At 42.4% G+C, this 24290-nt stretch overlaps 1 protein-coding gene across 1 annotated transcript in view; it reads right to left on the bottom strand.

Annotated features, from left to right (window-relative positions):
- The window catches only part of HELB (DNA helicase B), a 362767-nt gene that overhangs the window by 331429 nt on the left and 7048 nt on the right, over window positions 1–24290 (bottom strand). Inside the window, exon 2 of the mRNA XM_078676353.1 lies at window positions 21799–22155. Within this exon, the coding sequence (XP_078532479.1) occupies window positions 21799–22155 (357 nt within the window). The remainder of the gene's footprint in view (window positions 1–21798; window positions 22156–24290) is intronic.

Below are 24290 nucleotides of genomic sequence, written 5' to 3'. Positions count from 1 at the left end.
ATAAAACCCATTAACAGCTGATAAAGATTGCTAATGCTGCAGTCCGCTGCACCCCCCCTTCCCACCCTCCCACAGATCCATTAATTGAGACTGCTCCCCACATACGCTATCCTTGGAACATTTCATACATAAATCTCAAAATTGGATGAATTAAAAAAGATCTCATTTAATCGAGAGAAACTTCATCTTGCAGTACCTCAAAAGACTTCATCTGAGCACCTTTAAAAAAAATCTCAGATTTTTTTTAATGCCACCTCAAGCCCAACTGCTGCAATACTTGTTATGAGAATGGAAGGTAAAAAGCAATGAGAATGGAAGGTAAAAAGCAATGCGAACAACTGGAGGGTGGGAGGGGAAAAAGCAACATGAACAACAGGAGGGTGGGAGGGAAAAAGCAACGGGGACAACGGGAGGAAAAAAGCAACACGGACAACTAAAAGCAAAGCGGACAACGGGAGGGCGGGATGGAAGAAGCAACGTGGACAACGGGAAAGTGGGACGGAGCAAGCAACGTGGATAACGGGAGGGAGGGAAGGAGGAATGTGGACAACTGGAGGGTGGAAGAGTAGGAGCAACGTGGAGGGTAGGAGGGAAGAAGCAATGCTGACAATGCAAGGGAGGAAGGGAAGAAGCAATGCAGAAAATGGGAGGGTGGGAAGGAAGAAGCAAAAAAGAGAATAGGAAGCAACACAGACTGCAGGAGTGTGGGAGGGAAGAAGCAAGGCAGACAACTTAAGAAGCAACACGGACAAAGAAAGGCTGGGAGGGTAGCAGTAACATGGACAACTGGATGGAAGAGGAGCAGAGATAACAGAAGCAACACGGACCACAAGCAACAACATGGACAATAGGAGGGCAGGACTGAAGAAGCAACAGGGACAACAGGTTGGCGGGAGGGTGAAGCAACAGGGACAACAAAAAGCAATACGGACAATGGGACGGTAGGAGGAAAGAAGCAACATAGACAACAGAAGGGTGGGAGGTTAAGGAGCCACACGGTGGAGTGTTCCTACTGGTGTCCCACCCGATGGTTGTGCCGAGGCTATTTGGTGGCTGATGGGACGTGTGACTTTCGTGGAGTGGCGGAGGCTTTTAAGGCGCCTGGAGGGATGCTGCATTATCATAGGCAGCTGATGTTGTTCTCCTAGCTTCTTTTCCCTGGAGGGTCTCTGCTGGCAGATGCTATCGGCGCCTCCTGGTTCTCTTCCTTCCTCCTGCCAGAATACCTTGGACAGGACTTTCTGTGGGGTATATTGAGTCCAATGCAAAATGGCCACCACCAAATTGGAACCTATAGCCCCATTCCCAATACAAGATGGGTTTCTGTGTATTTACTGTTCCTTGGCCTATTTAGAGGAGAAATGTGTTAATTTCTTGCGTCACAAGGATTACATTTATCCAGTCGTCGTGTTCCTGCGCTCCCGACCTATTTAGTCAGTTCTTGCTGGATTCTCTTGCTTCTTGCTTGTTCTCACGTCGATTTTCATCTCCTAGTTTTCTTGAGGCATTCTTTAGTTTCAGGAAGGTCTCTTTCAGCCCCAGATGTCTTTTATGTGTGTGCCCTAGTCATCCTTCCAGTCCTGAAATTCAATGTCGTCTTCCCAGCTGAGTCTCCATCTTTGTGCACAGGTCATCCTTCCAGTCCTTGACTTCACTGTCATCTTGGTTGTTTCGCCTTTGGGCTTTTTCCTCCACTTTGGGCTTTTTTCCTGGAGGCATCTTCTGCTTAGATGCTGCATAGAGTCAGCACCAGCATGGCTATTGGGAGGGGTCGCCCTTATCTCCGGCAGATTAAGACTGGGCCACTGGACCAAGCAGCAGTCAAAGATTCTCCAATAGGCGTCAGTGTCATAAAACATGGACAATGGGAGGGTGGAAGGGAATAATCAAAACAGACAACAGGATGATGGGTGGAAAGATTAAAAAACAAGCAACAGGAGGGTGGGATGGATGGAAACAACACAGACAACAAAGAAGCAACACGCAAGAGGAGGAATGGGGGACCGAAGAAGCAACAAGGACAGCAGGGGAAGAAGAAAGATAACTAGTACCACTATCACAACACCAGCAGTGGAAGGACACTAATCAAGATGAAGCAATCTGTATTTGGTCAATGCTCCATACGTAAGAAGAGTAAGTGAGGCATGCACGTGCTGCCCAATTAGAAGGCAGCAAATAAGAGTAACAAGAAAGCCCACAAATGCTAAACAATCGGCGGGCTCCAAGCTCCTTCTACTAAACAATATCTTTTGCAAACGAGAGCGCACATACTAGCACATTTGCTGTCACAGGCGAGACCTAAAAATAATAAATGACAAATGGGTAGAAGAGGGATAAGAAAAGTATAATAAAAAGGCAAGGAAAATTAAAGAGTGGAGCAAACAGGAGAGCAAGGGGAAGATTTGGTTAAGATAAGAATCAACATTGTTTGCGTAGGACAGGAAGAGAGAAATGGAGAGAAGCAGCAGGTGAGAAGATGATACCAGAAAGATAAGAGGAAATAAGGGAAGAGAAAAATTAAAGTGGTTGAATTCATGTCAAAGGAGAATAATAGGCAGATATGTGCAGTGAGAGGTTAGGGGATCAAGAGACCAGGAAGGAACAGGGAGAATTGTTAACCCCAAAGAGTACTCCAAAATTCAACCATACTGTCCTCAGTAATAGGGCAAGCCCCTATTGAAACCCTCATTCTCCAAGAGATACCCACGAGTCAAATATCCACACCTGAACCCCACCAAGGTCTGGCTTTAGGGCGGTGCGACAGGTGCAGCCGCACCCGGGGCTGACTTTGGTGAGTGGAGCTGTATTTACAAATAACATGGGTTTAAAAGCCGAGAACTTCATTATGGATCCAACAGTTTTCAGGCAACGATAAAAATGTAAAAATAACTCTGGTGATTAATATTACTGCTGGTGAGAAATCGTAATTTGGTCTAAAAACAGTTTTTACTCCTCATTAAGTAGCGCAGAGGGATAGTGTGCCTGCTGCAAGTAATGTACCTTCCATATCACAAAACTGTGCGAGTGAACTATAAGTAGTGCTTTAAAAAAATGAAATGTATGCCGGAAAGGGACTATGTAGAGGTGAGATGCACTGTTGGAGGGTGGTAGTAAGGGAATTCGTGGAGAAGGAGGTAATGGAGGTGCACCAAAAAAAAAAAAAGATTGTCACACCATGCTCCACCAGCGCTAAAGACGACCCTGCTCCCCCCATCACACTTGCCATACTCCCTGCATCTACCGAAGGGGAGGATACTCCTTCTCCCACAGTGCAGAAAAGACCTGGAACAGCCTCCCCACCCAACTCTGGACCATCAGAATTGCCAGGATTCTGAATGGCCCTCAAGACCCTGCTGTTCGAATAAGAATACAGGACCTGCAAGCGCCAAGATACCTTATCAGGTGATTAGCCACACTTTATAAATCATGAATGATCCACTACACTTTAAGTCCACAATGACCCTTGCACAAACCACATCACTTTATAACTGCAAGCTCAAGTGCAGGTTTTATCATTTTTTTAAGTTATATTAAGTAGTTTAAAGCTCCACTAATTGACATTGCTTAAAAATTCACACACAGCACCACCATGTGCCGGTTTCTCATAAATATCCAAATAAGTGCCGGTGCTGTGCACCAGAAAACACCAGCACAAATTAAGCATTGAGTAAATGTTAAAAAAAGGATTGCTAGTCTAGATGTCTGCTCCTATCAACATGAAATACTAGGGATGGCTTAAGTTTTGCCAAATAAACCACAAACAGACAGACCCTTGTTTAGCGAAAAGTATAACTTTCACACAAAATAGAAACTCACTCTGCTCCTTCTTCGAGCACGACAAAAGAGCCACAATAAAAAAAACTAACTATGCTCCTACTATTCCGTTTAATGCCACATGTCTAGCGCAGAGCACGGGAAACATGGATTTTCCTAAAGATCTTTTCAACTTTGTAGATATCTTGGAAAAAAAAACTTAAGGTATATGAAATTAAAATGAGCAACAACATGTGAGCATTCATATTATAAAGAACTCCATCCGAAACCAAAGTAAAAAAGAAATCCCCAGGAAGAGCGGGTACATTAGATAACATTTTTGGCGTGATCCCCGGGATAATTCTCACCTTCGTACAGCATAAGTGTAGGTAACACGAAAGGGTTCTTTGACTTCAGTTACTCCTGGGTTTCTTAAACTCATGGTGTACTGGAATCCAAACTAACCGGATTGCATGCTGCGTACGAACAGTATATGCACGTAAATAAATACTGGCGACTAAGTTCAAGCCAGAAAAAGGGATTGAGGCTATTATGCCTGCACTGGTAACACAGTCCCTAAAGTATACACATGTGTGGGTGCAAAAAGGTCTGGGATACAATCCCCTAGATCCCAAAGTTGGAAAACAAGAAATTGTTTTACAAATCAAATATACAAAAAATGACCCTGCACACCTCAGAATTGATAATAATAAACAAAACAGTATAGATGCTATTTATGCACATGATCGTGATCACTCCAAAAGTTCTCCCAAGAATTCCAAAGTCAAAGTTCTTCTTTAAGCAGATTCTTTTTATTCACAATTGAGGATTTTAAAACCAATAGCCAACGCGTTTCGTCCGTTGCCGGACTTCTTCAGGGCTTTTTTTCTCGAATTTTCTATTTTGTACTGCTTCACAATGGTCTTCACACTTGAAATTCAAATATCTTCAAATAAATAAGAGGGACATATATAAGAGATACACCACGTTTTCTGATTTTCATCAAGGTAAGGCAATTGTTAGCCAATAGTAAGATGTCCGCGTCTCGTATTTGCATGTGGTCGTCTGGTGACTACCATGTATTCGGAGGCAGTTCAGATCAGGTGCACGGATTGTGCAACAAGGTGGGGCAAAAGGCAGATCCTACTCGTCATGACTGTAGGATATCAGTATTCGATAAACTCGGTGGGGCCATGGCACAAAAGGGACAGAATATGCAGTTCCGCCTCATTGTCAATCAATATTCTATTTTGCACTACATTTTCTAGCTAAGCATTCTATTTTTGTAACACAGATACTCAACTGAATCTACAGACACATACTTTTAGATGTGATAGTATATGGACAATGCTGCCACGCTGTTAATATGCATTCACAGTACAACATTAATTTAAAATGTGCCATGTTGTACAGCAGCGTGCCTGCTGTGCAGCATGAGAAAATGGAAAAAAGCGTTGTGACGAGGCCAGCGCTGCCCAAGTCATAGCACTTTTTTCCCGGTAGGGTGGGTGGGGGTGGCAACACAACAACAGGAGAGAGGGTTATGGCAGGTAGGGTGGAGCACAACACGCACAGCTGGCGCAAGCGATGGGTGGGACAGAAGAATCAAGAAAGAAAATATTATCTGAATTATCGCAAGCATTGGCTCGACATCAGAAGGGCACTAATCAAAGAAATCAAACAATACTTTGTCCATGCTCCAAATCAAAGAATAGGAAGTGACATTGGCAACAGCTGGCCAATTAGGAGCCAGCATTTACGAGAGACAATAAATCCAAATAATGGTAAGCCAGACAATGGCATTAAGCCCCTCATAGTACAAAGAATATTGCAGAGCAAAAGCATATGCACTGTTGGCAGGCGAGACCTAACTATACTGGTATACGCAAGCAGTATACCCATTAGTTTCATAAGAATTAACATATGTTTACCTACATGAGCAAGGCTGTAAGCTTTTTTGCCATCTGAGAATGCCAGAGGTTGTAATAAACATGTGCAAAAATTGCTTCAAAAACGGTATAAAGGAACTGATGAGTGGAAACTTAAACAATAGGAGAAATAGCCACCCTATGCTAAACCTTACCATAGGTCTTAATATACATGGAAACACGCTTAGGCAAAAACAGAATTCTGTGCAACAACCGCCCAAACAAATTGATGTGTATCCTGTCAAGATGGCGACGACTGCAAGGCTGACCTTTAATTGAGGTAGCCATCATTGGAGTCAGGTAACCCATAGAAGAGATATGTACACGGCAAAAATCTGATCCAAGAGACCATGAATGAAAATTAGAGGAACTGAATTATATATGTAAAAGGGCCGCAAACGGTGTCACACATTGCACATGTTAGGGACATCACTCTTCCTTCCGCTAAAGAGTATGCTTAAACTAAGGGCAAATGTCAACAAAATAAACTAAAATGTGAGACAATGTCATTGTGCATGCCTGAAGAGAAAGTACTTTCCATGGCAAGAAGTGATATGAAAAAAATGCAACACATGCACCACTTGATCATATACTCAACCTAGCAATCAAATGGAGGAATACCACATCCTGTATAATGAAGACCCACCTACTGTTCACTACAATTTTGATTATATTTTTTTATATATTTTATGAATTTGCTACATTAAGAGTCCTGAAATGTAGATACATAAAAATAATCATGTGTTTTGTGTAGATGATCATTAGCAAAGGGAAGTGGAACTGCTCCAGCTTCATGCCAGAGTCTAAGAACTTGGTATTTCGAATTTGACAGCAATATTAAAAAAAATGTAAGTCTTGCTGTATCTATCCAGTAATATTGTTTTCCCTCAAAAGCCCCAAGTGCACTCTGTATTTCAAGAGTGGCAGTGGTGAGCCAGGGGGTGCCCGAATAAATGGACACAAGTTTGGGGGCAATGAAACTCTCACAGGGGAGAAATATGTGAACCTCAGAGATCGAGAGAAGATATTGTGAATGACATCTGAACAAGTTTCATTGGGGACTGTATTTATTGAGTCTTGATCACTATGTTTCAAGTATCATTTGTAGCATAACGATATTGCCAATGTATGTACAATGTGTTTTTTTCGTCTGTCATACCTTGATTTCAATAAAAAAAACAAGCATTGGCATAGTCAATAGGTCTCGCATTTGGGACCTTATAAGTGTTTAGCCATGCAAATTCTGCTGCATAACTAAATACTTATAGGGTCCAAAAAGCGAGACCTATTGGCTATGCCAATGCTTGTTTGTTTTTTGTTGCTGTTTTGTTTAAGTTGCCAGATCTACAATAGCTGGACATGGTTTCTGTTAACAGTTCTTTGCATCAAACGAACTTGTTTTCATTGCTCTGAATGTTGTTTCCATTCTGGTTGTAGGAAGCAGTCATTCCCGGAGGTATGGGGGCTGCCTAGCTGTGCGCTTGCACCAAACTTTGCAAATGAGAAAAAGCCTGGTGCAGGCGCAATTTACAAGTGTGGACTGAGTGAGCCCCAGGCAGCATGACTCACTCACACAGGAGTTCATGCACTGCACCTGCATACTCAGCATGGTTTAAGGAAACTCGACCCACTCCCTCCCAGGCATCGAACACATATTTATCAAGAAACTCTGAGAAGAGCCTGCCTGCTGCACCGACGGCAAGTGGTGTGCGTGCCTGGTGAAAGCGTGCACTGACGGCTGGTGGTGTGTGTGCCTGGTGAAAGCGTGCACTGACGGCTGGTGGTGTGTGTGCCCGGTGAAAGTGTGCACTGACGTCTGGTGGTGTGTGTGTGCCTGGTGGAAGCGTGCACTGACGGCTGGTGGTGTATGTGCCTGGTGAAAGCGTGCACTGACGGCTTGTGATGTGTGCCTGGTGGAAGCATTCACCGATGGCTGGTAGTGTGTGACGGCTGGTAGTGTGTGTGCCTGGTGAAAGTGTGCACTGACGGTTGGTAGTGTGTGTGCCTGGTGGAAGCGTACACTGACGGCGGTGGTGTGTGTGCCTGATGGAAGCGTGCACTGACGGCTGGTGGTGTGTGTGCCTGGTGGAAGCATGCACTGACAGCTGGTGGTGTGTGTGCCTGGTGGAAGCATGCACTGACAGCTGGTGGTGTATGTGCCTGGTGAAAGTGTGCACTGACTGCTTGTGATGTGTACCTCGTGGAAGCATGCACCGATGGCTGGTAGTGTGTGATGGCTGGTAGTGTGTGTGCCTGGTGAAAGTGTGCACTGATGGCTGGTGGTGTGTGTGCCTGATAGAAGCGTGCACTGACGGCTGGTGGTGTGTGTGCCCGGTGAAAGCGTGCACTGACGGCTGGTGGTGTGTGTGCCCGGTGAAAGCGTGGACTGAGTGCTGGTGGTGTGTGTACCCGGTAAAAGCGTGCACTGACATCTGGTAGTGTGTGTGCCTGGTGAAAGCGTGCACTGACGGCTGGTGGTGTTTTTCAATTCAATTAAAAAAATTTATATAGCGCGCTACATACCCAGAGGGTCTCAAGGCGCTTGGAGAAGGGTGGGGAGTTATTTGTCGAATATCCAGGTTTTAAGTTGCTTTCTGAAAGCTAGGTGGTTCTGAGTGAGGCGAAGGTGAGTGGGGAGTGAGTTCCAGGTTTTAGCCGCCAGGTAGGAGAAGGATCTTCCACCCATGGTGGTTTTGTTGATGCGAGGTACAGCAGCAAGGGCTTGGTTGGAGGAGCGTAGCTGGCGGGAGGGGGTGTAGAAGGAAAGTCGTGTATTTAGGCATTCGGGTCCAAGTTCGTAAAGTGCTTTGTGTGCGTGGGTTAGGAGGCGGAATGTTATCCTCTTATTGACGGGGAGCCAGTGGAGGTTTTTCAGGTGGTCAGAAATGTGTTCATTACGCGGGATGTCTAGTATGAGTCTGGCTGAAGCGTTCTGGATGCGTTGGAGTTTTTTCTGAATTTTTGCGGTGGTGCCGGCGTATAGGGTGTTTCCGTAGTCCAGTCGGCTAGTGACCAGTGCGTGGGTGACCGTTTTTCTAGTTTCGGTGGGTATCCAGCGAAATGTTTTTTTGAGCATGCGAAGAATGTTGAAACAAGAAGATGAAACGGCGTTGACTTGTTTGGTCATCGAGAGTGAGGAGTCCAGAATGACGCCCAGGTTCCGTGAGTGGTCTGTCGGGATGGGTGCTTTTCCAAGGGATACTGGCCACCAAGAGTCGTCCCAGGCAGAGGGGGAGGTGCCTAAGATAAGGACTTCTGTTTTGTCGGAATTCAGTTTCAGACGGCTGTGCTTCATCCACTCGGCTACTTCATTCATTCCTTCATGCAGGTTGGTTTTGGCGGTGTTAGGGTCTTTGGTGAGTGATAGGATCAGTTGAGTGTCATCAGCGTAGGAGATGATGTTGAGGTTGTGTTGGCGTGCGATGGCCGCGAGGGGTCTCATGTATACGTTGAAGAGAGTGGGACTGAGTGAGGATCCTTGTGGCACGCCGCAGGTGACTTCATTGGCCTTTGACTTGAATGGTGGGAGGCGGACTCTCTGGGTTCTTCCGGCAAGGAACGAGGTGATCCAATCCAGCGCTTTTCCTTGGATTCCGATGTTTCTGAGGCGTTGTAACAGGGTGCTATGACAGACTGTGTCGAAGGCTGCGGAGAGGTCGAGGAGGATGAGGGCGACTGTGTCTCCATTGTCCAGTAGAGTTCGGATGTCGTCCGTTGCTGCGATGAGTGCGGTCTCAGTGCTGTGTTTGGCTCGGAAGCCGGACTGTGAGAAGTCGAGGGATTTGTTGGTTTCGAGGAAGGCGGAGAGCTGGTTGTTGACAGCTTTCTTGATGACTTTGGCCGGGAATGGAAGGAGCGAGATGGGGCGGTAGTTTTTGAGTTCGGTGGGGTCTGCTGTGGTTTTTTTTAGAAGGGCGCTGAGTTCGGCGTGTTTCCAGCTTTCCGGGAAGGTGGCGGAGTTGAGGGAGCAGTTGATGACGTCTCGGAGGTGTGGTGCTATGATGGAATCTGCTTTGTTGAAGATGTGGTGAGGGCATGGGTCTGTGGGGGATCCTGAGTGGATGGAATTCATCAGGCGGATGGTGTCCTCAGTGGAGATTGGGTTCCAGTCATTAAGGATGTTCAAGGGGGGTGAAGGTACGGCAGAAGGTTGGGTGGGTTGGTCTTCGGGTTGGTTGTCGAAACTGTTGTGGATGTCTGCGATTTTGTTGTGGAAGAACGAAGCTAGGGAGTCACGTCGTTGGAGTTGGCAGTGGGGTTGGTAAACTCTTTGACGATGTTGAATAATTCCTTGCTATTGTGGGCGTTGTTGTCAAGTCGGTCTTTGAAAGCGGCTTTCTTGGCAGTCCGGATCAGTTGGTGGTGTATGCGGGTGGCGTTTTTGAAGGCGTCCCTGGTGTTGGTGTTTGGGTCTTTTTTCCAGGCCTTCTCAAGTGAGCAACAGAGTTTCTTGGATTTCTTAATCTCGTTGTTGAACCAGGGGGCGTTTTTGTTGCTTAGTTTAATTTGACGTTTTTTCAGGGGTGCCAGGTTGTCGGCGCAGTTGGTTAGCCATTGAGTGAGGTTAAAGGCTGCTTTGTTGGGGTTCGAAGAGTGGGCAGGGGGGTTTTGAAGAAGCGATGAGGAGATCTGGTCGATGGTGATTTTGTTCCAGTTTCTTCGCAGGGTAGGTTGAGGGTGGTTGTTGGTTGTGGTTTTTTTGTAGATAAAGTGAACGCAGCTGTGGTCCGTCCAATGGAGGGCTGTGGTGTGACTGAAGGAAATATGTTTGCTGGAGGTGAAGATAGGGTCGAGTGTGTGACCTGCATTGTGGGTGGGGGTATTAACAAGTTGTTTGAGTCCGAGGTTGGCGAGATTGTCCAGAAGGGTGGTGGTGTTGCTGTCGTTGCTCTTTTCCAGGTGAAAATTGAGGTCTCCCAATAGAATGTAGTCCTCGGAGGGGAGGGCGTGAGGGGTGATAAAGTCAGTGATGTCTTCACTGAATTGTGCACGGGGTCCTGGTGGCCTGTAGAGGAGGGTGCCTCTGAGTGTGGTCTTAGGGTCGGTGTGGATCTGGAAGTGAAGGTGCTCGGCGGTAGCGAGGTTGACGTCTGGGCTGGTTGAGATGCGGATGGAGTTCTTGTGGACGATAGCGATGCCTCCTCCTGTTTGCTTGTAGCGGTCTTTTCGGATGATCTTGTAGCCTTCCGGGATGGCAATGGTGATGTCTGGGGCTGAGGAGGCGTTCATCCATGTTTCAGTTAGAAAGGCGACGTCCGGAGAGATGGTGTCTAGTAGATTCCAGAGGTCGATGGCGTGTCTGTGGATCGAGCGGGTGTTGAGCAGGATGCATTTTAGGTGGTTGGTGACAGGTCTCTGTTTGGTGTTAGTGGGTGAGGAGTTGGTCTTGGTGACGTCAAATTTGCAGGAGATGCATGTGAAGGGTCCATGGGTGTGTCCAGGAGCGGCTTGTGCGCAGTTGGGGAGTCCTTAAATGGACAAACCCCGCAGGTATAAATTAACCACATCACACAGCACAGAGGACAATGACAATGTAGCAGTCAATGCGAATGACAAATGACCCTTGCCACAAACTAGCTTCTACCCTCCTGCACAAACCTATCAATAAAAAGCAATCACAGCCGGTCAGTCAATTCTAAAACTGGGCTCTTATGGGTGAAATATTTAAATACTTATTAAATTGGACCCATCAGTTGGCCTGCCTTCGACATCAGATATTTAATATTTAGTACAAAAACTGCAGCAAACTATTATGAAAGCCACCATAATAGGACACCAGATTCCTTAACAGTAGCCTGACATACAAGGTGTAGTACACTACACCTCGGTGACATTACCTTAAATGGACAAACCCCGCAGGTATAAATTAACCACATCACACAGCACAGAGGACAATGACAATGTAGCAGTCAATACGAATGACAAATGACCCTTGCCACAAACTAGCTTCTACCCTCCTGCACAAACCTATCAATAAAAAGCAAACAGCATCCAGTTCATGACATTCTACACATATAAAACCGAGCATTGGGAATACTGAAAGATCCCTGCAAATCCTCCAAACTAACTGCAAAACCTATTCTAAATCATCAATAAGTTTGTAAACTCCAAGACAGAAACGCTTTTCTCAAGATTCAAATAGCTGACTTACTATCAATCAGGGAGTGTAATTAAAGTGCCTCTGAACGGCATGCACATCCTTCTGTGACCAGAAAAAAATCAGATGCATCCACTTTTCTGCAAAAGTGCATTCTCCATGTCACCCAGAATCAGAAAATCACTGTCAATTCTGAAAACCCTGGGTATAATCCCGGCCCCCTGTTATGCCTCTGTAAATAAATTGCTACCCAGAGATTTTCCTTTTTTGATTTGTGCTTTTGGATCATTGGAGAAGTCATTTAGCTTGGGTAGACTTTGCTGATCCGAGTCGAATTTTTCTGGGCAACATCTTAGTGTTGCAGTGATGATGTAATATTTCAGGAACCATGAGACCTATATACTTCATTTTGGGGTCAAGCAGTCTTATAGAGACAGAAATCTCCTCAGAACAACCCTTCCGCAATATTCCCAAATGGCAGCTATAATAGAGGAAGAAGAGACATATATAGAAATTAAACAAAGAATAATTTTTTTTATCTTTTCATGTATACACAAAACAATGTTTATGATCTGAATATGAAATAAAATAATGTTATCACTCCTCTTTTAGACACATTTTCATAGTTCACATTATTTGTTTCGGCAATCAATTGTGGTACATTTGCAGAATGTTGAACATTTGAGAAGAGCATATCAACAGGGCCATCTTTTTGTAGCACAGGTTTTGCAAGTATATGTATGTACGTGTAGGTTTTGAGAGTATAGGCTTTAGAAATGTTGTAGGTTTTAGCACCCCATCAATATCTTCCCAACCAAAGTCACATGGCTCTCTCTCTACATATGCATGAACTAAAACATGTATACATTTTCTGATTACGTAGAACGCTCCTTTAATGTGTCCATGCACAGAATATGACGTTGGTGGACGGTCACCTAGCGGGGCAGATCTCTTGAACTCATTGTACCAAAGATCGTCAAATGTATGGCAGTCAGAACTCGTTTTCCACACACACACACATGCTTTCTACGCCTTTGAAATCACATCTTCCTCGGTCTCATCAAATTCTTTTAGAAACTTCAAAGGTTCATCAGTTAAAGTTTCAAGCTTTGTTCCATTTGTTTGCTCATAGTGCCATCACCCTTAAGAATATATGCCTTGATAAGAACACTGGGCATCTCTGGGTCATGTTTCTTGTACAGAATATGAAGTGGAATTAAGTGTCTTTTCCCACCTGTTCCATAACTTGTCCATAAATCTGACAATCCTGGACTAATGAAAATTGTAACAAATCTCAGTAGCACAATAATAACTTCTGTGTCATTTGACAGTACAATGACCTGACTGGAACCCTTTTGAACAGCTCACTCAACATGTGGCTCAACACGAAGGTCAGCTTCTTCCAATTTGCTGTTACATTATTGAACAATATGACCTGTACCTTTTGAATATAATTTCTGTAGGCAACAATTTCTCATTGACAATCATTCCACTTGCAATAATTGTTAATTCAGTGTTCACTGAAGCATCAGCAATATTTTGGCGAGTTAACATCTCCAAGTTCATCTTGTTCGATGTAGATGACCAGAATTTATCAAGTTGCACAGGTATAGGTGTCGAGTGTTTAATGCATGCAAGGTCAATTGTACCACTTGTAGACATTTGTCTGATTCTCTCACATTCTTTGATAGATAACTCAAATAACTTCCAAAGACAATGCAGTTATTGCAAGGTGCACACTGACTTTGATATCTGTGAGACAGTCTGAATGACCTCTCCGAAGTTTTGCATGGATTAAATCTTGACCATTCACAATTATAACAAAGTCCACAAGAACAGTAGATTTCAATGAGTGCACCTTTTCGAAATGAAATTCTTCAAGTGAAAAAAAAAAATTTCCAGCCCTTGTACGAGTTAGTGTTTCGTTGGTTTGGGGGCAGCATCTCCAACAAATAATGTGTTTGCTGGAAGAATATCATACAACAGAATGTCTTTGATAAATTCACCCCATTCCTTGGCTACATCCTTATGTGCTTGTAAAAGTTATTTTGTAGTGGTTGGTTGGACGAAACTCTTACTATGGCAATTAAAGCATGGTAGTTTAACTTATATCAAACAGCTTTTTCTCTTTCAATAGAAATCTCTCCTGTTTCAGTTCTGTGTATAGTTTTGATCTATGTTCCTTCCAGGACAACTAATAGATGTGTCTTTATATCGTTATCCACATATTGTTTGGCCACGAAACTGTATAGTCACACAGGGTCAGTCATTTAAATGGAGTTCCTTGCTACTGCATGAAAGGAAGAAGGCTGTCAACATGTTAATTAAAACGTTCCCCTCTTTCTTACAAGTTCATAGTGAGGAACAGTTTCACAATGGTCCATTAATTTAGAATTTGTTATCTCTCTGCAAGCATTGCGAATAGCAAGGACTTCATGGTAAACTAGCTGCCATTGAGCAACATATTCACTTTTAAGTGTCTGACCAACAATTCCCTTGGAGCTTTTCTGTGATCTCTGGATCATCTCTTCAAGCTTCATAACTGAAGCCACATCATTGAACCTTCCATCTCTGTATTTCACCAAAAAATGTCTTTGAATTAATTTTCTGTAGAGGTATGATTTATCCACCCCTAGCTTCCAAATACCACGATCCATATCTCAGGTAGTTTATGAAACCGAATTTTCTAAACACTGTAATCAGTGACTCCACAGCCTTCACGTGCAGCTCCCAATCACCTTCTCAATCAGCATGTATCGGGTTTTTCACTAGAGCTATCATGTGTAAAAAATCTTTCGTGTACTTGCAAAGTTCAGATTATTCTTTATATTCTTTGACAAACTCTACCAAATTAGTTTTCTGATTTTGAACGGAGTGCGCTGAACATTGCCTGGCCTTGCATTATGTCTTTTGAATGAAGTGCACACTGTGTCTTGATCACTTCTGAGATAAGATATGCAAAACCAATATTGTCATTCTTGTTCCAGAAAGCATTCCGAAGCAATGTTTCTATAGCCTCAGATATGATGAGCCTACCTTGTAACAAACTAACATATTGAGTTCCGATGAGTACTGACAGTTTCGCTTCCAAATATTTCAGCCTCAATAAGTGCATTGTCTCTGCCAAATCCACTGAGCTAACTTCCTGCACACTGTAACGCAACTTTTGTCATGTGGAAAATGCACATCATTAGATAAAGATTATCAAATTCTACTGGATTGCTCATAAAAAAGTCAGCTACAATACGGAAAACACCTTCATCGCAGAATATTGGCAGGATAGGCCTGTCTCCAAGCTGAGCAAGCACATTTTGGAATTTTTTTTAGATGTGTATACTGTTGCATAGTTTGTGACTGCAGTTGGTATTACTGGTAAAAACCCAACCTTCTTCAGTAGGACAGTATTCTGGGAGATCAGAGCATAAATTCCAGCCCATGGAGAAACTGGCTTTTCTTCATCCTTCAGTCCGCACCGAATAAGCGATATGGTAAATTCAGTTAAATCAATTTTGCGGACCGCAGCATAAGGTAAAAGAAGAGCCATGTCCTCAGCCACTTTGAAACCTTCTGGTAGACTGGGACATGGTGATGACTTGTAGTGATTTTGCACACAATGGCAAGGCAGTTGGATTATAAGTTTGCAGCTTTGTTTGTTTTGTTTTCCAGCAGCTACTTCATTGGTACAGTCTTGAAAAAGCACCATGGCAGTATTATGTGTGCTGGGTATTCCAGACAAAGAAGAGCTGACTTCGAGACCAAACTTATCAACAGCAGCAATAGTAAATCCTTTCCTGGTAAAGTGACTTGAAGTGGTGTGCTGTCCGATTCACAAGATTTTACAGCAGGAGCTGCTAATAGTTTCCTGCTCCGTGCTAGGTCATAATAACTTGTTGATACACCAATCCTATTCATTGAAGTGATTAGCTCTCCACTTTCGCACTCGTTATAGACTGCGTGGGCAGTCATCATGTATAGCACACTTTTCTTTTTGCCGTAATATAATTCATAAATCATGATTTGGAAAAAAGAGTACATTTGCACAGCATAAGGCCGTCGGTTCATGGGATTGTCTTCCACTTGGTTGCTTATATCTTCAAAGCGATCATCAAAGTTGTCAGCTTCGGTTCCGAACTCAAGAAGTTTAGTTTGTATCAGTTTTGCTTTGCTGATATTAAACAATGATGTCTTGTTGACTCCCATGATTCGCAGAGCTCTGGGGCATCACAAAATTTGTCATGAAGTCCAAAATTGAAATCTTTCAAGATGTTTCTTAAAATGGTTCCTGCTGATTTTACTTTATCCTGTGATCTTATTTTAGCAGCAAGAACTTCAGGAGTCAAATCAGTTGAGAACATCATAAGTGGCTTATTCTCTTTGTTAGACTGCCATAAAGGAATTCTGCACTGTACATTCTCACCAGAAAAATCTTAATTTCAAAATGGATCAATACCGTTTAATCAATTACCATTATTTCTCGGATCTTACAGAGTGTGAACCCGTAGCCAGCACAACAGTGGCTTTAAAACTTCATTTGCTTTTTCAAAGAGTGCAAACTTAACTGAAGGCTGGCGGGTACATTGATGCTGGGAGCTCATTGTACATTCATATTTTCGAATATATGCAACATAGCATTTCGGGTGGGCATACAAATCAGCTGCAAATGCATACACATCGCTGTTTAGATCAGCTACTTGGCTGGCAACTTTATCTTGGAAGAAACTAGCTGCAGATAAACACATGTTTGCCCTTTGAGACTCACATACTCTGTTATTTGTTCTTTCGTCAATCTCCTTGGCCCTTGTTCTGGCTAAACCACTGATGAAGATCCTATGCTCACATTGAAGATCCTCTGCTTTCTGGTCAATTGTTGGAGATGGACGAGGGGTAGCCATACATCTACTAAGTGGTTAGGCATTGGGTTTGGTTGTTGTCGATTTCTCAGAAGACTTGGATTGTTGTTGTGAGTCAATGGTTTCTGCTATTTTTAGACACAATTTTTCCAGGCATTTTTCCATTGCTGACAACTTCTTGCACTTGTTACAATGATAAAATATTTGATCCTCCTCACCCATCAGTTTCAATCTTTTATGAACTTCGTCTGGACGTACCCAGGCGCAGTTGATGTTCGCTTTTCTTTCAGATTAGTTTGGCATATGACACATTTTTCTTTGTTGAAGGAATCCACAGATTTTGTAGTTAGCAACACTCTGCCTGGAGGTAAAGATCCTCTGCTATCACCTGCTACACTCCTATTTAAGAATCTGAATCAACAGAAAACCTGAAACAAAAACAATGTTAAAAGAAATTACCAATATGATGGTTAAAACACATCTATACAGAGCCGTCGAAGGGTTGCCCTGAGGAGTTATTTTCTGTCTCTAGAAGACTACTTTACCCCAAAACCTATGGTTTGACACCAAAATTAAGTATATAGGTCTCATGGCTCCTTAAATATTACATCATCACTGCAACACATCAGCCATTTTTAATAATATTGACCAGAACAATTCAGCCGGGATTAGCAATTTCCACCCAAGCTAAATTACTTCTCTAATGGTACAAAAACACAAATCAAAAAACTCTAGGCAACTGTTAATTTGTTTACAGAGGTGTATCAAGGGGCCAGGACTAATAAAAAGAATGCGTACAGAAGGAGACACCTTCCTAATTCTTATTCCCGAGTGCTGGTACAACTTGCCACACAGGTTAAGGGAGGCGGACACCTAATTCAGGCTTCCGACATGCCCTGAAAATATTTCTCCTTTGTTAGTAGTTTTACTATTCAATCTTTATATAATTTCTAACAGCCAATGAGCCTTATGGGCAGCAATGAGCTTCAGAAATAAAATAAACTAGAAAATATTAAGCCTAACAAATGATTACAGACAAAAATAGTCTGTTGAAGTAGGCTTGGGAATTAAGACAGTCTGTGTAATTCTGATGCAAGCCCTATAATCTCTGCTCGATCCGATCTTCAAATATGATGCTACTACAATATTTGCTCTATTGGAGGTGTATAGAACCATTTTGTCTCATTTGCAAACACTCGAAAGAATGTTTAATTCCAGGTACTGAAAGGTTTGATCAAAGTACATAGTAATATATATGTACGGTTCCCAACAAGGTGTATAAGAATATAGGCATATGCAGCCTAATTGAACTGTAACCGATGGGGTAGATTCAGAAATAAATGTTGTCAAGGACAGGAGAGCGTATGTAATATATGTCCTGCTTGCCTCAGTCTGAATGACTGAGAGATAAGATGCAAGTACAACAGTAGCACCTCTGCACATGTGTCGCCTACAAGGTTTTCAGAGTGATTTAAAATTTCAGAATAGTTTTCATGTCTGCTCAATTAGATGTATGATTCAATTCATATCATAAAAGTAAACAATATGAGCCCTGCCAGGAATTGTAGGGACAGGAATACAAAGATAACAGACAAAAGTGGCCTTGCACTATATGGTTAGAGGGCCTACATTGGCTAAAGATCCAGGCCAGCTTCATGGAGTTGGAATGGTAACATGAGGAGTACTGAATCAAATGCTCAAATTGCTCACCCACTAGTGAGGCTGCATGTCAGAGCAAGATTGCGTCCAATAAAGAAATAGGAGCATATCATTATCATATAGAACTCTAGATAGAAGCAGTGAATACGATCTTTAAATCAATAACCTACTAAAAAGCATTCAATTGCCCTTTGTTTAAAAAGGTATCCCTGTGCAAAAGGTTTATGATACATTAGGATTCAGATAGAGGTGAAGCAATCATATCAATTATCATTAATATGATGAACTATAAATACTTAACTTCAAAATGACGCAAACAAATCTCACAATTAAGAAATAGTCACCTAACCAAGAACATGGCCAGAACACAAAGCCCAGAACCAGTCACCACATGCTAAATCACTTATAAACCCAGAACCCCATGGAATGTTGTTGGACTATGTATCCTCTATGATGCTATAACAATGGCAGAATATCATAACATTTGAAACGGAGACTGGCTGAGAAGTATATAAATATTTTATTCTGTATATCTCAACCTGTAAAAAGCATAGAGAAGGGACCAAGTGAGGCAAGTTAATTATGCAGACCAGTAACATGTCCATGTAATATGCATATTTTATATAGACGTTCCAGTAAAAAAATCTTATCATTCAATTCAACCTTTGTAGAACTAAAACTATGTTGGTGTGAAATTAGTGCAACATGTAACCTGAGCTATGACCCTGCAGAGGATACATTGGTACAATCACTGTAAAAGAGGTGGCTACAAAATAGAATGACCTGCTACATACATACATTTACCATTTTCAATAAAAAAAACATAAGAAATGTAGCCCCCGATGCCCAATTGTTGTTTTTACACTACCTATATAATTGCGAGGCATGGAAGCCAAGGAGCTAATAAGGTTTACCTTAAATTTTAATAATTATTAGGAAGGTAAAACTGAAGGAACAGTGTTAAGATGAAGCTAGATACAATGTTATTAATAATTATAAAGAGAAGTATCTCCTTGTTAAACCATAATTTGTGACCAAATAGTCATGTGTATTTTGCATGTCGTAGTCCCCAAGACAGGCTTCTTAGTTACCATGATTCCAGTTTGGAAACGGTAGTAGCCTTCACATCCAGCAGAAGTAAATCTTACTCGCCAAAAAAACGAAAAGCAAATAGGAATAAATCACCAGGTTCATAAAACAAGCATTGGCAAAGCCAATAAGTCTCACATATGTGTGCTCTATCGGCTTTATCGTTTTTTTTTTTGCCATGTTGTACAACAGCGCAACAGATGTGCATTGCATAGTACTGTATGGAATGGTATAGTATGTAAATGTACAGTATGGTATGGTATGGTCTGTCATGGTATGACCTGTCACTGTATGGTATGGTCTGCAATTGTATGGTATGGCTTGTCATTGTATAGTATGGTATAGTTTGTCATGGTGTGGTATATAAGGAGACGACATACATATCTGGTGGTCTTGCCCCCTCCTGAAAACGTTTTGAAAAGACGACTTGTTGAGGAAACTGTTGAACAGGCTGCTCACTAATGCTGGCAAGAGGATATAAACCAATATTATTTTGCCAAAGAAACAACTAGTTGTCATCCTGACGATTTTTAAATGGGCAAATAAACTATGATCCTTGCTGGCCATGGAAAAACGGAGGACATGAGACCTACATGATGCGTCATAAATATGAACAGACGTGGAGGCCATTAGTAAATTATATGTATGGCCAAACAACAATAATGAGAAGCCCAAGATCTGGGGTATCTTTGAAACTGGTGGACTGTCAGGACATTTAGGAAAAAATGTATTTTAAGACCACAAGTAATAGCTGGGTGAGGCTATTAATAATTATGGATACTTTAACCCGTATGAAGTATTTGGGTGGGGGGTGCGCGTTACCCTGTTTCCTTTTTTTGTTTTAATTAAAAGCCAGTCAATGGCTTGGTGTACTTGAAATCTGTAAAAACAGTAAGATATCTTTGGAAAAATTAAAGAACACTGGCTCTGTTACCAGATGTGCACTTCCAGCGCTAATCCCTCTTGGCATCTTCCATCCAGAAAAGTACCAAAATGCAGCACAAGACAACCCAAACTTTTTGTTTCTTCTCCCATAATGAAAAGGCAAAGTCTCTGCTCCAAGTTGCTCTCAATGGCTGCCAGATTAATCTTGACACTGGTGAGGTGCTTTTCTTATTTTAAAATGTAAGTTTGTTATCTAAGTGAGTCCTTCAATCCACTTTCACTCTTCACCAATGTAAGGGTGAAGATCGTCCACACAGATGTTGGTAACATGCAGGTTTAGTTAAATGCATAAGGTTAGGAGTTATAGGTAACACCAGCTGGGAGGCTCGGGCCTTTTCCCAGGCGACACCACACTAGGAGCAGGAAGACACTAATATCCTATTTCATGCTTGTCTGTTTTAAACCTTCACAAGTTTTTCTCTATTGGTATCGCTAATGTTGTTTTGTGCTATGAGCATTGTTCTTCTTAAGTTGGTGTTCCTTTTTTCTCACTGCACCGCAAGCTAGATTATATAGCTTTTGTGTTCCAGTTTTTGTGACGTTTAGTGGGTTCAAGCCTGGAGTTTCTGCGCTTGGATGTGCTTTGATGGGCTTTTTAATTTGCCTTTAAATCTACTTATTAGAAAGTTTTTCAGGTGTCGATGCGGGGTCATTTTTTAGGAGAAGTGACTCTACAACTAGCTCATCCCTACCTTGAACGAAAACCACCGTTGGGGAACACACACACATTAGGTATTCCACACGTCACACACTCTCAACACTGACGTCACCAAGGCAGGCAGAGAAATAGGACAAGGGAGACAAGACATAACAAAAAAGCCAACTGATGTTCATACAGACAGTCACTGATTAACTTTACTATCTTTAATGAAAAACTGCTTTTAACAAAACCTGCAAGGCCTGAAAAATGTAATACGAAAGCAAACTGTTAAAGCAGGTGAAAACACCACTGTTCCACTCCACTCCACATCAATCACATTGAACCCTGCAATTTGAGACTATCTTTCAGCTCTCCTTTATTCAAATAGCCATTGAAGCCTGATGTCCCACATGCTCGGTCAGTGAAACACCATTTTCAGTCATGTTATCATAAAGCGCATCAACTGCTGAAATTTGAATTTTCATTCAGCTATAGTTAGGTTTATATTAAGAAAGCAGCAATGACACATTTTCTTCACTACTGACTAGAGTAATTTTTGTTAAACCAATCTGCTCTCCATTTAGTGAAATGTTTCAATAGTGAAAGGACTGTCTTAGTGCAAGAAAGTAACTCATAAGTGCTTGAAGCAGCCTAGAACCCATTATCTTCTGCCACTGTGGTACAGCCTGAACTAATAAATTCCTCTGCTTCACCGAAAAACGGCAATGACATCAATTGAAAACTGCCTGACTTGTCCTTCAACACACTTCGTTTACGGTTTAGGAAATGCCTGAACTTAAGAATTAAGTACAAACAAATATGTATAAATGTACTTACAAGACGTCTCAACATATTTCAAGATGTTGTATCCACCTTTCTCTGGATCCATCGTTGTTGAAAATTCTTGCAATATGTTTTCTAGGTTATGGAATGTCAATAATAATTTTCGTGGAAGCCACTTAAAAAACTTCTCTTTGAATTCTTCAGGAACGCTGCACTCTGTCAAAAATAGTGGCAGTATGCCGTCTTTTTTTGGTCCAATATTAGTGCGTAAATAGTAGGAAGGAAACCCCTTCATGTAGTTCACCGAATTAACAGTTTTCACGTACACACGTACTTCCCACCACGGTCCAAGCAATGGAAAATGCCCCCTTACTTCAAATTTCTTTTGCCAAATTTGATCGTCTATTACAACTGTAAATATAAAAAGAAAAAAAACATCAGCATAATCACAGAAAATAATCTATATCTATGCATGTGAGATTTATTTAGCATGAACCTAGTCAAAAGGCAGTGGAGCGCTGTAAAGGGTCAGAGACAAGCATAAAGTCAACAAGTGATAGGAGAGGCTGTTGATTTGTGGAATGTAAATGCATTGAGATTTACTGTTCATCAACTTCTTCTAAATTGGAGCAATGTAAGGGTGGTTCTGATGGATACAACAATGTTGTTCCAGATCCTGCAGATCCAGAATGCATAGATGGAAATGGCTGCTGCATTGTTTTTAGGTCGAGCCTACTAGACAGTGCATCTGTCTTATTGCAGAAGACCTATTGTTGGCTTACCGAAAGCTCAACTAGGCTTGTAGCCCACTCATTCCTTACAATTGTTTGGCTTTATTGTCACTCTCACTTGATTGCTTCTTATTTGTTGGCTTTCTTGTTAAAGCTGGTCAGTCTTGTGTTTGTTCCTAGCGTGGAGAATACCCTCTTTACCATCTTTCTGATTGGCTGTCTTTTATACCTTCCCGTGCTAACTTTAAGCGAACTGCTTTTTCTCTAGCTTAAGCACTTCATTCAAGTGCATGTGTTTTCCAGCTGTCTCCCTTATGTGCTACCCCCAACCCATGCCTGTGTTCCTCTCTCTTGTCCGTGTGCTTCTCTGCCCAGCCCCAGCTCTCTTTGTTGCTTTCTCTCGTCATGTACTTCTCTCCCCTCCCCCAACTTTGTTTGGCCTCCCCCCCGAAAGTTTGTTTCCCGGACTGTCCCCACAGTGTTGCTCTCTCGCCCATATGCTTCTCATTTTGCCCTGTGTTCCAATGTGCTTCTACCTAAGCCATGTTGCTCGTTTGCCCCTCTCGCTGCGTTGCTTTCTCCACCTGCTCCTCTGCTGAAAGCTAGAAAAAAGGTGTTGAGCAAGATAGGGAAAGGATCCTTAAGGATGGTGTAGCCACCCCCAAATACTGGTGCATTTTGCCAGAATGTGATGTGGCTAGCCAGGCTTGGTTTTCTGAACTTCAATAAATAAAGAAGCAAAAATGATAATTGGAGAAAGGAGCAGGAAAGGGTAGGAGGAAATAGGAGGCAAAAGGAGATCGATGTCAGGAGGTGTAAAGGGTGACTTTAAGAGGCATCAGGTCATGACAAGCTAAAGTCAGATAACAAAAACAATACTTTTATAGAGTGGTATGTGCTGGGCCTAAGGAATTTAAGATTACAAAGGGTGAGTTAGTAAGTGAGAAAGTGAGTGAGTATAGTGTGTCTGATGGTGGAGACTTGAAAAAGATTGTGGCAGCACTGAATATAGGAAAGAGCACAAATGATCATTTGAAAGCCAGTGCCCTGTTGCTAAAGTTCACTGAATCCAAGCCACATGTGCTTTGTTAACTGAAATATCAGCCGCAACTGAAAACTTATAAGTGCATATAATATTCAAAGAGATTTAAGGGAACCCCTACACCACATTACAACCTCCCAAATTCTCCCCTTGCCCACTTAGGCTACCAGTGTATTTTAAGGTTACAGAAACACATTAATAATCCCTTGGTAGGGAAACTCAACATCCATCCCTTCGGGCCTTGGTGTTGACACTGCTAAATTAATTAAAGGGCATTACACGCAAAGACTTGAGATTTATCAATAAATGAAATTGATGTTTAAGTGACAATGATTACCTACAAAATGATGCAATGGAGCATGCCTCGAGTAAAGTCTACTGGGTCCACTGCATTTAAACATTTCTGTCACTTGCACTTATACTAAGTGAGGAGCCTTAAATGACATAGGTATGCTAAAATGGGGGTCCTGAGAATGCTAAAATGGGGGCCCTGAGCCTGCTGTGCCATGGTCTTAAAGTTGCAAACCCTCAATGGTGCCCGACAAGGCTAAAACATGCCTTTGGTTGCTTGTGGAAGTTCAGATGAGGCAAATCCTAAAAGGTGAGACTTGATCATCCCTTCTCCATTGAATTCCAAGATGAGGCTTAACCGCCTGCCCCCCACTGGGTGATCCGGAGGAGTAGCCTCCAGCTATGAGAAGCTTAGCACAGGGCAGACAGAAAAGTGTCTGTGAAAGCCAAGAGCATGGAGGAGCCAGCAAACAGGAGCAGCA

This window comes from Lissotriton helveticus, chromosome 1_1 (assembly GCF_964261635.1).
Source record: "Lissotriton helveticus chromosome 1_1, aLisHel1.1, whole genome shotgun sequence".
Taxonomy (NCBI): domain Eukaryota; kingdom Metazoa; phylum Chordata; class Amphibia; order Caudata; family Salamandridae; genus Lissotriton; species Lissotriton helveticus.
The sequence above is the reverse complement of the archived record's forward strand: the minus strand, read 5'-3'. Positions and strand labels throughout refer to the sequence as shown.